Source organism: Sceloporus undulatus, chromosome 2 (genome assembly GCF_019175285.1).
Source record: "Sceloporus undulatus isolate JIND9_A2432 ecotype Alabama chromosome 2, SceUnd_v1.1, whole genome shotgun sequence".
Lineage (NCBI taxonomy): Eukaryota > Metazoa > Chordata > Lepidosauria > Squamata > Phrynosomatidae > Sceloporus > Sceloporus undulatus.
In genome coordinates this window covers 14,120,367-14,133,602 of record NC_056523.1, presented here as the reverse complement: position 1 = coordinate 14,133,602, position 13,236 = coordinate 14,120,367, and the positions used below count along the sequence as shown (strand labels likewise).

At 42.0% G+C, this 13,236-nt stretch overlaps 1 protein-coding gene across 1 annotated transcript in view; it reads left to right on the top strand.

Moving 5' to 3' along the window:
- Positions 1 to 396: 396 nt before the first annotated feature.
- The window catches only part of LOC121921995 (tripartite motif-containing protein 15-like), a 21,170-nt gene continuing 8,330 nt past the window's right edge, over positions 397 to 13,236 (top strand). Inside the window, exons 1-4 of the mRNA XM_042450841.1 lie at positions 397 to 621; positions 3,229 to 3,251; positions 4,969 to 5,084; positions 7,243 to 7,275. Of these exons, the coding sequence (XP_042306775.1) occupies positions 439 to 621; positions 3,229 to 3,251; positions 4,969 to 5,084; positions 7,243 to 7,275 (355 nt within the window). The 5' untranslated portion in view covers positions 397 to 438. The remainder of the gene's footprint in view (positions 622 to 3,228; positions 3,252 to 4,968; positions 5,085 to 7,242; positions 7,276 to 13,236) is intronic.

The following is a 13,236-nucleotide window of genomic DNA, read 5'->3' as shown; positions in this document are numbered from 1 at the left end:
AGTGGCCCCCTTCTTCATCTCGGAAGTGCAAAGGTTCACGATGCTTTCAGACCCCCACTGAGCATGCGCAAGGATCCCAACTGACATTGGTGAATCCGCATGGTATATACTGGTGTGGTAATTTAATATGCACTCGCTCTGCTTTGACTCAGGAATGACCACAATTTCATTCTTCACATGTGAATTGCCATGAATTTGAATTGACTCTGCTTCCCCTTCACTTCGGATTGGCTCTGGATTGGAGTTTCAGTTTCATGTGTGATAAGGGCCTGTGTGAAAAGACTCAAGACCCTTTCCAAGAGAATGTTGACAATTCTCGTCTTGATTCTCCAAAGAAAGATTTCTTCATGCCTCTCACTCCTGTGTCTCCTTGTCTTTATTCTAATTTAGGAGCAAAAAGTAAGAGAGAAGGAAAAGATTGTGGCTGCATTCAGACAAATGCACCAGTTTCTGGGAGAACAAGAGAAGCTTCTTCTGGCCCAGATGGAAGAAGTGGAAAAGGAGATTTCAGCCAAAAGGGAGGAACATCTGGCCAGACTTTCAGAGGAACTCTCCTCTCTTGAGGGTCTCATCCAGAAGATGGAGGAGAAGCATCGGCAGCCAGCACCTGAACTCCTCCAGGTAAGGCCTGGTCCTGAAGGGACTGGGTGGAGTGTCCTGTTTCCAACTCAAGACTCAACCTTTCCCATACAACACTGTTCTCCTGGTGTTAGCACAGCTTCCATCCTGTCTAGAATATGGAAGTAATCTCTTACAAACAGCAACATTACTTTTGGGGATGTGGAACCTTGCAACATAAAAACAAGAAGTTATTAGGATTTTATTTGAAAACACTTCCTAAGATTCATAGGACCTTAGAGTTGGAAAGGGCCACAAACACCAGCTAGTCTAACCTTCTTCCGCAATGCAGGAAAACACAACTGCAGCACTTCTGAAAGATGTCTATTCAGCTCTTATCTAAAAGCCCTCCAAAGGCAGACACCACCCTCCAAGGCAGTTCATTTCACTGTTGAACAGCCCTCAAAATAAAGAAGTACTTCATGATTTTTAAGCGAAATCTCTTTTCTTGTAGCTTGAAATCATTGGTTTGTATTCTAGTCTCTTGACTAGCAGAAAACAAGCTCTGCATGACAGCCTTCCAGAGATTTAAAGCATAGTTGTCATATGGGAAAGAGAGCAAGGAAATATTGGAGTTGGGTTTCTCTGTACAAAATAGTTGAAGTCTGTGGGTTTTTTGTGGGTTTTTTGGGCTATGTGGCCATGTTCTAGAAGATGTTCTTCCTGACGTTTCGCCAGCATCTGTGGCTGACATCTTCAGAGAATGCTTGCCTGGAAAAAATGGCTCTATATATCCTGTGTGAGCCTGGGAATGCAGGAGTGATTTGCATGTGTATTGTTCTGTGCTGATGGCCGGCCTCAGGCTGGGAGGCTAATGCAACAGAGGATTAATGTCTGCTAATTGGTGATCATTATCTGCTGACTCTGAATGATTTCCTATTTGCATTTGCTGAGTCCTTATTTTGCTATTCCTCAGGACTGGTAGCCAAATTTTGTTCACTTTAAGGGTTTCTTCTTTCCAGTTGAAATTGTCCAGGTGTTTGTGGATTTCAGTGGCTTCCCTGTGCATCCTGACATGGTAGTGGTTGGCATGGTCCAGAACGTCAGTGTTTTCAAACAATATTTTATGCCCAGGATGGTTTGTGGCATGTTCTGGTACTGCTGATTTTTCTGGCCGGCCCAGTCTGCAGTGTCTCTCGTGTTCCTTGATTCTTGTTTGCACACAAAGTATACAGAAAACCCACACATACAGACCAATACTTGCACAAGAACTCCAACTGTCACCCAGGACAAGAAGCACAATCAAAACACTGGTAGACTGAGCAAAACGCATCTGCGAACCCCACTTCTTGGAAGATGAACTGAAGCACTTGGACTGGGCTCTACAGGCTAATGGCTATTACAGCTCAGACATCAGAAGGGCTGTCAGGCCCAGGAAAACCCAGAGAAGTGAAGACAAGCAGCCACCCAAAGGGAAGGTATTTTTACCATACATCCAAGGAGTCACAGACAGAATAGACAAAGTGGTGAGGAAGCACAACCTTCAAATGGTTTACAAACCGACGAAGAAAATCCAGCAAATGTTTCGCTCAGCCAAGGACCAGAGAAACCCCCTCACAGCCGCAGGAGTTTACCGCATACCATGCATCTGCGGACAAGTCTACATAGGGACCACCAAACGCAGTGTGCAAACAAGAATCAAGAAACACAAGAGACACTGCAGACTGGGCCAGCCAGAAGAATCAGCAGTAGCAAAATAAGGACTCAGCAAATGCAAATGGGAAACCATTCAGAGTCAGGGGCTTTCCCAGCAGATAATGATCACCAATTAGCAGACATTAATCCTCTTTTGCATTAGCCTCCCAGGCTGAGGCCGGCCATCAGCACAGAACAATACACATGCAAATCACTCCTGCATTCCCAGGCTCACACAGCATATATAGAGCCATTGTTTCCAGGCAAGCATTCTCTGAAGATGCCAGCCACAGATGCTGGCGAAACATCAGGAAGAAAATCTTCTAGAACATGGCCACATAGCCCGAAAAACCCACAAAAAACATGGATGCTGGCCATGAAAGCCTTCAACTTCATTGTTGAAGTCTCTCTCTCTCTCTCTCTCTCTCTCCTTTTAAACAAGAGCTGTGTGAAAATGAGAGAAGCATGGGATCCAGCCAGTTTCTGAATGCATAGTTCAGAGTAGACGAGAATGCTGTGCCAATGTCATTCTCTCGGGGAAGTTTAGCTAGCTGCCCAGAGTAAGGATTAAGGTAATGTTGCTTGTGGCTCTGAGAACTGGGAAGCATGGGCCACAATCAAAATTTATTAGAGTTTATTTTTTACATGAAATGAAACAGATGATTAAAACAAAGCATCTAAGCTTGGGTTCAATCCATTCTGTCATTTAACCTGCTAAAAAGAAATACAGGTTCTCTGCATCTGCAAGGGATGCATTTCCATACTGTCTGTGGATAGTGAAAATTGTGGATAGTAACGAACTCTATTGAAATGAACAACATTCAGCACAAGCATATCATAGAATCTCTCTGGAGGACATAGAAATGTCTAGAGACTACATTTTTCAAGCTACTTTGATATGCTACTTTTGAAGACAGATGAGAGTGGTCTCCATGCAAATGCCTTTCCTGAGTGGTTTCTTTCCTTTGTTTACAGAATATTGGAAGCTTCTTACAGGGGTAAGTTCATCTCCATCCCTCTCCCATAAAAGCCCTGATTTGTCAGTGAGACACATGCCTAGAGAGAAAACCAAGGGGACTCCATCACCGTGAATGTCCCATGAATGAGAAGGGGCTGGAGAACTTTCGCCCATCTGAAAATCTCCTAAGGCCTAGCAGGGAAGGCATTGTGGGGACACTTTGTCACCTTTAATGAAGTTGTTCCCTCTTGTTTTCTTTTCTCTCTCTGTTTTTGCTTCCCTCCCCTTCATTCCAGTGGGACAATAGAATCTGTCAGATCCAACTCTTTTATTCTACTTCCTTCCAGTTTGGGAAGTCTTTTGAGAAGCTGAGAGAGATACTCTGAGAATCCACAGTTTTTCCTGTCACATCCACAAATTGCCTCCTTGTTTCTGTTCTCCAGTACTGGAATCCTTTCTGTGGTTTCTGGGAAAGGCCTGTGAAGCTGGATGCCCTCTTCCAACCCCTTACCCACCTCTCTTCCCCCTGAGGATGCATCTAGGGGAAATTCCTGGGGCTCTTGGGATGATCTTGCTGGTCACCACAGCTTGGCTGCCCTGAAAGTGTCAAATTAATGTTGTTTTAGTCTTAAAATCTCTATATATTTCTAGAGGTCCTTGTCTATTTGATGAAAAATGTTCCTCTAATAATTAATCATGTTATTGCAAATTCAAATTGTAAAAATACATGTCATAGCAGAATGTACTGTGTGTGACACAGCAGATTTAGGCAAAATGGGTAATACCGAAATTGGGGGAAATTAAGTCAACCATTCATGTTCCCAATTATACTTCTTTTCTTTTAACAGTTCATGCCTTTTACACATTGAAACATTACAAGAAGAAAGGAAAATGCTTCTCTCATATGACTGTTTAGATTACTTTCTTTAGATGACTAAACTGAGGCTGTTGTGCTTTGAAGATTTCATGAGTCAATGTGACACATTGGAAAAGACCTTGGTAAAGGAAGAGGAAGTAGAAAAACAAAGGGACTACATTACAGGTGGATAGATTGAATCAAGGAAGCCATGACCCAAAGTTTCCAAGACCTGAGCAGAGCAGTTGATAACCATGGATCTTGAAGGTCTATTATTCATAGATTCATCCTAAGTCAAAACTAAGTTGACAGCCAATAACAACAACATATTGCACTTAAGAGATGGTGAGAGAAATGATGGACGTCTTCAAAAAAAGGTTCATAAAATCATAGAATCATGGAGTTGAAAGAGACCGCAAGGGCCATCCAGTCCAGCCCCCTACCATGCCAGGTTGGACAGCTAATGTTTGTGGATGCTTCAGCTAAAGGTCCTGCACTGAGTAGGGAGTTGAACTCAATGGCTCATGTGGCCCTTTCCAACATATGATTCTATGGCGCTCTCCAGACCGCCCCAAAGGGGTGGACTGGAGGCACCCAGTTTTCCACTGGAGGGAAGCCGCAGCAGCCAAACTGCATGGCCTCCCTCCAGACTAAAAAGAACCCGGAAAAAACGGGTTCTTTTGGGCACGCAGGGACAATGTCACCATTGGCAGACTGGGACACATCCAAGACAAAAGCGCAGTGCCCAGCGGTGTGAATGCGGCACCTCACTTGCGTCATGCACGAGCACCATGTATGGAGGGCGCCACTTAAAGATGGCACTATGCATACTTGTTAGGGTTCCAGAGCATGCAGTTTCAGTTGTGTGTCTTGGGCCTATGTTAGTTTTTCTCTTCTCCAGGTGTGTGAAGAAGGAGTTTGAGAATCCTGTGGCTTTTCCTCCAGCTCTGAAATGGAAGATCTGGGACTTCTGTGATATCAGTCCCTTTCTGGAGGGTATCATGAAGCAATTCAAAGGTAACAGAGAATATCTGCAGAACTTTTAAATGAGATGTAGTTACATTGGTCTGAAAGGGTAAAAGAAAGGCTCCAAGGCATTTGGCAAGTTAGTGCTGGAAAAGAAGTGAGTTGAATGATATTCCAAACAACATACTATTACCTTAGGACTTTATTACACGGAAAGAAACACCACCTCCTGTGAATAAATTACCATTAATCCCGTGAATATCCCACAATAGCAGGATTGTTTTAAAATGATGTCACATGATGCCGGCATTATCCTGACATTATCCCATGAATAAAGCGGCAAAATTGCACTGCTTTTCATTCACTGCAAAATACCATGCATTTAATGTGGCATGATTTTCCCCCTTTATTCACTGGATAATGCCAGGATAATGACAACATCATTTGAAAACAAATGTTTGCAGAGTCTGGCGGGGAAAATATCTTTCTCACTGCCAGAGCAACGGGTTTGTGGAGTCATGCAGGGCTTGGCAGCTGCCTGGGAAGGAGGGAAGGTGGCTGGAAGAATCCCAGTCTGCTTAATCTGGTAAAAGCCACTACATCTTCTCATGAAAGTGAAAGAAGTTAGAAACTTATGCTTGAATGTTTTATTGCATAGCAAGGGTGATGAAGCAAGGAGCTGTAAACACAAGATCACCATTTGGAACCCAAAAAGCTACAGATTTATTGTTTACAGATGACAAACGTTGATTGGCCCAAAGCATGAGTCTGGATAATGACACTGACCAACACACCTGTTGATGGATGAACCCCAGCCCAGTCCAGTGCCAGACACATGGGGTGACAGGAGATCGCTGGCGAGGACCCAGCATGTTCTCTGTCACTGGGGAATGCTGGCAAGGGGTTTGCCCCCACTCGGCGACCCCTCTCCAGGCCCAACAACCCCGTGTCCTCAGGGTACCTCTGTACTTGACCAATGCTCCTCCAGCACTGGTGAACCATTTCCCAGACCCTTGACTAAGGAAAAGGAAGGACTATAGTTTCTTAGTAAAAATCTTGATAAGAAGGAAGTTGTTCTTTGGCTGGAACAAATTAGATGGTGGAAACTTTACCTACAAGAAAGAAAGATAGAACGTTGATATTATAGAAAAAGCAAAATAATTTGTAGAAAAAACAAGAAAGAACTAGGAATCATGCAGAGAAGTAAGGAAAGGGAAAATGCAGGGAAAAATGAAGATCCGGAAGAAGCAGTAGCAACATATCAAGAGGAGGACTTGGAAGAGTCAGACAGAATTAGAGAAACAAGAAGAAATGAAAAGAAAGATCAGAAAGAACAAAGTTCATTGGTCTCAGATGCTTCAGAGAAAATAAAAAGAGTACTAAACATCTGCCCTTGGGAGGGAAATTTAAAGGGAGTGGGTGGGAGAGCGTTGGGATTGTAATTGTCTAGTTTAACATGCTAATCATTGTAATGGTTTAGTTTATTATATGAATTAGGGAGGGAAAGAGAGAGAAAAGGAAAGAAAAAGCAAACAATCCCTGCTGAAATCCCTCTTCTACGCTATCATTAAAGGGGTAGAAGCCTTGTACTTTCTCTCACCTGGCAACTTTATTGAGCAGCAATTCCAAAGGAAGAGAGGGTGTCTGTGGGTCCATGTGCTTGTGTGTGTGACCTATGACTGGTCCAAGGGTTAGGGAATCTGACATTTCAAGGAAGCTTTCCTTCGTGGAAATACTCATATGATACAGCATTTTTATAAAGCAATCTTAACTATGGAGCATTCAAACATACCAAGCAATGGTAGAGGCAGGGTTGACTTCCCCTGTCCTTTCTCTCCTTCCACTATGAACAAGGCAGGACTGGCCCATTCAGTCTTTTTTTTTTTACACTCCTTTTTATATGCACACCCAAAGTTTCTACTGACATACTGCCATGGAAACTGCTAACTGCGCATTGAACATTGAACACTGTGGCCTATTGTGCATTGATTGTCCCTGCATGGTTGTAGATTGTGCATCAATACAACAGTGCACATTGATTATGAATGTGTTACAATTCTCTAATGGTGCAACGTGAATGAGGCATAACTCTGTGAGGGTAATGGTAGGCTAGATCGTTTGGATGTGGGATCTCAGCTGTACTGTCTATATTGTTTCCACCTGGATTTTGTTTCCCCATGTTGTGCTGAGTCTCTCTTTCTCTTTCTAGGCACTCTGAAATCTGGACTTCAACAGAAAAAAGGTAAAAAAAATTGGGAAGTGTCTGATCAAGTTTCAAATGCACAGAAAACATGAAGTCTCTACTAGTGATTCAGTTGAATTTATCCATTCTTCCTTGGGGATTTGAATGACGCCACTGAGTTATGTACATGCTCCATCCCTGTCTCTCTAATATTTGAGTTGTTTGAGAATATGCCTCATGAAGCCCTTTATAGCACAAGAATCAAAGACATATACCCCTGGGTTTATGGGAAAATGTTACTGAGTTTTCTTACTAGGATATTAGTCACTTGCCCCCAACTCACATGGAGCAGTCTTGTGACATCCTGAAGCAAAGAGTCTGGAGCAGCAGTTTCTGGCTGCTTCCCAATTTTCCCTAGTCCAACCATCTCATCTTCATCCCTCCTCCCAGGAGAGGGGTTCATTCTCCCAATCAATTTCCTTCCCTCCCTCTCTGATCTGAGCTGCCCCTATTTTCCCCATGCCTTCCTAGATTGAATCTATCCATCCCTATCCCTCATATAGCAGTCTTCCTCTTTTACAGAGCAGTCTTAGGTCACATTAATGCTGTCAAGTTGCTTTGACATATGGAGACCCTATGAATAGGAGATCCCTAAGTAATTCTGTTATCAACAGACCTTCCTGGCTCTTGCAAACTCAGAGCTGTGGCTTCATTTAAAATCTCTTTGTGTGTTGTGTGCCTTCAAGTAATCTCTGACTTATGGTGGCCCTAAGGCAAACTTATAATGGGGTTTTCTTGGCAAGATTTGTTCAGAGGTTTGCCATTGCCTTCCCCTGAGGTCACTCAGTGGGTTTCATGGCCGAGCCAGAAATCGAACTCTGGCCTCCAGAGTCATAGTCCAACACACAAACCCAGGTGTTTTGAGCTGGGCCGGGTTGCGGTCCCTCAGGGAACGGGGGGGCGAAGCCGGGGGTGGAGCTTCCACCCTTGGGGGCGGGGTGCTGTGCCGGGTGGAGCTTCCACCTCCGAGGGGCTGGCCCCGATGCCAGGGTGGGCGCCACCGCTACGTTGGGCCAGCCTTCCCCATCTTGTGCGGCCCCCTGCCGGCCCCAGGGGCCCCGTCAAAAAGAGGACTGGCAGAAAGCGCTGGAGGCGTCCTCTTTGCCGGTCCTTTTTCCGTCACTGGGGCCCTCCAAGAGGGCTCCAGTGGCGGCAGAGGGCCTCTGGGAGGCCCTTTTGCCATTGCCGGGGCCCTCTTGGAGTGCCCCAGCGAAGGCAACTGGCCTCCCCGGGGCCCCCCTGCCCCCACCGAGGCCCTCTTCGAATCCAAATGTTTATCTAAGTGTGATTCTACCACACCATTAAAGTCTCCTACATAGTTGTATTACCTTCTCTTCTTCTTTAATTCTTTACAAAATGTATATTTTTCATCAACCAGGGCATATACAGTATACCATTTTAGCACCATACTGTATTTATTTCTTCAATTACATGCCCACCTTTATTATCTGATAAAATTAGTTTTGGCATCAAGTTTGATTTCACATACATTAACCAACCCAATTTCATTAACTCTGTTCCAAAGGTGCACCTAGATTTGTGTGATTTAATAAATGTTTCTGTAATCTGAATTTTCTGGAGACATATCTGCATTAATATTTTTTTGAGATAATTGAACATTTATTCTCCTATATTTCACTGCATTTAACATTTGTTAATTATTTACTCTCATCATTTTCCTTCCCAGATCTCTGCCACTGCTTTGTTTTTGCTGCTTCTTCTCTCTTCTTTTGCTCAGTCAGAGATGCTCTCAAGTCCAATAGGCCTAATTCTTCTTGTTCCTTCCTCTCGCTTCCTTTTTTCAATATTCTTCTCTTCAACAGTTCTTCTGGGCCTTCATCATCCTGTATGGTATTGTAATTTGGTAGCACCCAGTGCATCTAAGGAAGTAGATTTAAGTCTAGGAAAGGCCATGCTGCCAACTTCTTTCTCTCAGTGAGTCTCAAAGGTGCAGCAAGATCTCTTTACATACTGATCTTACAGACTAACAGGGCTATAGCTTTGAATTCTACCAGTGTAGTATGGGAAGAGGTTAATAGGGGGGAATACCATGAGTTAGTATACCAGTGTCACCAACCCTAGTGATGCCACTAGACATGTTTACACTTCCTCTTGCGTGTCTCTTGTTCTCTTCTCCTACATGATGTTCTGCCTTACTATCTATGCCAGGGGTGGGAAACTGTGGAAGGCTGGGGGGGACGCATTAGCACCCCAGGAGACCTTGGAGGGCCACACACCCCACTCCACCTGCTCCTTAACTTTGAGGCAATTTATTTAATTGCAAAATTTCATTTTGACTTTGAGGACCCTAGGGGCTTTCCAAATATAGTCCTCCCTCCATTTTTGCGTACTTCACACCTGTGGTCACGGCCCTTCGTGGACTGGCAAGTGGTGAGGCTTAAAATGGTGCGCGTGGCCATTCAAGCCAAGGAGGTTTGAACATGTGCAAAATTCCATTTTTGTGGGGGGTGGTAGTTCTGGAACAGATTCCCCATGAAAACGGAGGGACAATTGTATAGTGGAAAAACACTCTGTACCTACTACCCAGAGTTTATTTCAGAGCAAAAAATATTGTTCCACTTTTGGAACAAGCATTTTTTTAATAGGGGGTCTCCAGGGAGCAAAATTAAAATCTTTAGGAAATATGCAGGCCTTAAAATGAACTCAGACAAAACATGGATGTTAACCAAAAAAAATTGACCAAACTAGAAGAAAATGGCATAAAAAATTGGCTGAGTGCAAAAGAGGAAAGAGGCATATGGCTTACAAGTCAAAATATTGATTTATTTAATACCAATTATAGATTAACTTGGCAAGAAATTCAAAAAGATTTATAATGTTGGAATAAATTGAAATTATCTTTATTGAGAAGAATTAGGTAATAAAATGAAGTGTTACCTAAATTTATTCATTTATTTTGAATTCACCAATAACTGATAGAGAAACCCCTTTTACAGAATGGAACAGAGAAATAAGAAAATTCTTGTGGCAAGGAAAAGAAGCTAGAATTAAATGGAGTATATTAAAGGAAAAGAAACAAAGGGGAGGATGTACACTGCCCCATTTAAAATTATGTTACCATGCGTGGGTGATGTTGTGGATCCAAGATCAGATAAAATTAAAGAATAAAAAACTGTTGAACTTGAAAGGAGAACATTTAAATTTTGGCTTTCATGCTTTTCTTTGGCAAGATTAAAGATTAAAGTGAAGAAAGACTTTGATAACCAGTTGACGAGCTTTATTGAAATTTGGAAACAAATTAAAGATAATTTTTATTTGAAAATACCAAAGTGGCACACTGAGAGCTTTTTTTTTAAAAAAAAGGGCAGACACAGGAGTTTGGTTAACATATAAAAATCTATTAATCAAATATAAAAATGGAAATTTTAATTTAAAATCAAGAGAAGCACTATACAATGACAACATAAAGATACAGTGGCTTCGATATCTCCAACTTAACAGGAAGAAGTACCCTGAATATTTTGCAAATGAAGGGTTTGAAGAAAATTTGAATGGGATGAATAAAATTCTCTGGGGAAAAGATAAAGGAAAAATTTCTAAAATATACAGTTTATTATTATCAAGGAAATTGGAAACTGAACTAATAAAAGAACTTATGACAAGATGAGCACAAGATTTCGGACACAAGATTTCAGACATACAATTTCCCTTGAGATGTGGGGGAAAGGCATGGATAAGGACTAATAAGTTCACAGCTTCACAAGATTTGAAAGAATTTAAAGTTGCTAACAGATGGTACCTCACGCCACAGAAATTAAATAAAATTTACAAATTGGGAAATAGTAAATGCTGGAAATGCCAGTCAGCAGTAGGATCCATGCTACGTATGTGATGGACATATGAAAAAGTAAAGAAATTCTGGAGAAGTATACATATAGAAATAATGCAGATATTTAACATTCCATTTATCGCATGTATGGAATTTTATTTACTAAATATGATAGCTATCTTACCGAAAGACAAACGAAATTAGGGAAGATAGTGTTTTATTTTAAAATGGCAGCTAGAACAATTCTAGCAAAATATTGGAAACAAGAAGATGTGCAACAAGTTGAGGAATATATATGAAATGAGAGAAAATATATGAAATGAGAGAAATGGAGATACTAACAAAGATGATTAAAGAAAATCCAAGAACTAATATAGCAAAGGAATGGACGTCTGTATCAATGTATTGGAAAGAAATGTGGAGAATAAATATGGAAATCATTCAGAAATATGGAAAACATGGTATAAGGATAGGGGAAATTAATTAATAAAATGTTAAAGGTGTAAATTATTATTGGCACCTCTATTGCTACTGATACCAAAATTGTTTGATACCATCACCCTCCCTGTACCCCCTCCTCTAGAGGAAGATTTGTTTCTTCCGCTAATCTGCCCAAAATTTTAATGTATTCCTATTGGATAGTTTTAAATTCTTTGATGTTTAATCTTTTTTTAATGAGTCGATCATTGTTTTTATGATTAGGGGGAGGGTTGGGGTCTTGGGGGTTTTTAATTGTAATTTTTAATTGTTTGATGTTTTATTTATACTGTTGGAATCTGCTTTGATTCCTTCGGAAAAAAGCAGAATACAAATAAATGTTGTTATTGTTGTTATTATTATTATTAACGTTTTAGATCAGGGCTGCCCAACTTGGAAGGAGGCAGGGGCCGAAATTAAGGTCGGCTAGGTTGTTCGGGCCGCCAACAGGTTTAGGGCAGTGAAATGTAGGACATTCAAGCAAAATGGAGAATATGACCAAATAAAAGCTGGAAGCATATAAATGTAAATCCATACTTCTTAGCCATGTTCAAAATGGAGGATGTTGTGGAAGGCCGAGAGGGGGACATGTCCAAGAAAAGTAGGAAAAGTCTGGTCACCCTACTAAGGGGCAGGCATCCCCTCACTCACTCACTACCTCCTTTCCTTCTTCCTTTCCTTGCATCTTTCCTTCCTTCCTTCCTTCCTTCTTTATTTTCTTGCTTCTCTCTTTTCTCCCTCTTTTCTTCCTTTCCCTGCTCCCTCCCTCCCTCCTTCCTCTTTCTTTCTTTCTTCCCTCCCTTTCTTCTTAATTCCTTGTTTCTTTCTTTATTCTCTTACTCCTTTCGCTGCTTCCTTCTTCCCTCCCTCCCTTCTTTTTCTTTCTTTTCTTCCTTCTACCCCCCTCCCTCCCTTCTTTCTTTCATTCTTCACTTCCTTGATTCTTTCTTTCCTCCCTTCTTTCCTCCTTTCTTTCTTTCTAGAGCACGAGGAGGAGGAGAAAGCATGGCGGCTTCCTCCACTCCCATTCACTCCCCAGTGAAGACTCCAGGGACCTTACCACACGGGGGCTTTTTGAGCGTCAGTTCCCATTGGCTGATTCGTATTCGCGTCATATCGCATCGTTCATCCACACCTGGGCGGCCTTCCGGATCGAGGTCTTGCGCATCGGCCAATGTGTATTCACGCAAAGCGAGGCCAGTGCAGATTGGATCACCACACCAGCCCAATACAATGTGTGTTCGCCGATGCGCATCGGCGGCTTTGCGCATGCTCTGTGGGGCTCTGAACGGGGTGCAACATTTTTAACTTCCGGGGGTGAAGAATAAGGTCACTATTTAGCGCGGTATATTGCGAGATTTGCTGCCTTAAGCCACTTACGAAAGGGGTATGCACCATCTGTATATGTGTGTGTGTGTGTATGTATATATGTATGCACACACATAAATACATACATACATACATACTTTTATATATATAGACATAGTGGTACAGCCAAAAGTGTGATGCCTTTTTATGTGTACACACACATTTGTCTGAGAGTTTTATATATATGTATGTATGTATGTATGTATATATGTGTCTTTTTAGATTGTAAGCCTGAAGGCAGGGAACCGTCCAATTAAAAAGATTGGATGTGCAGCGCTGTGTAAATTTACAGTGCTTTATAAATAAAGGTGAATTATATATATATA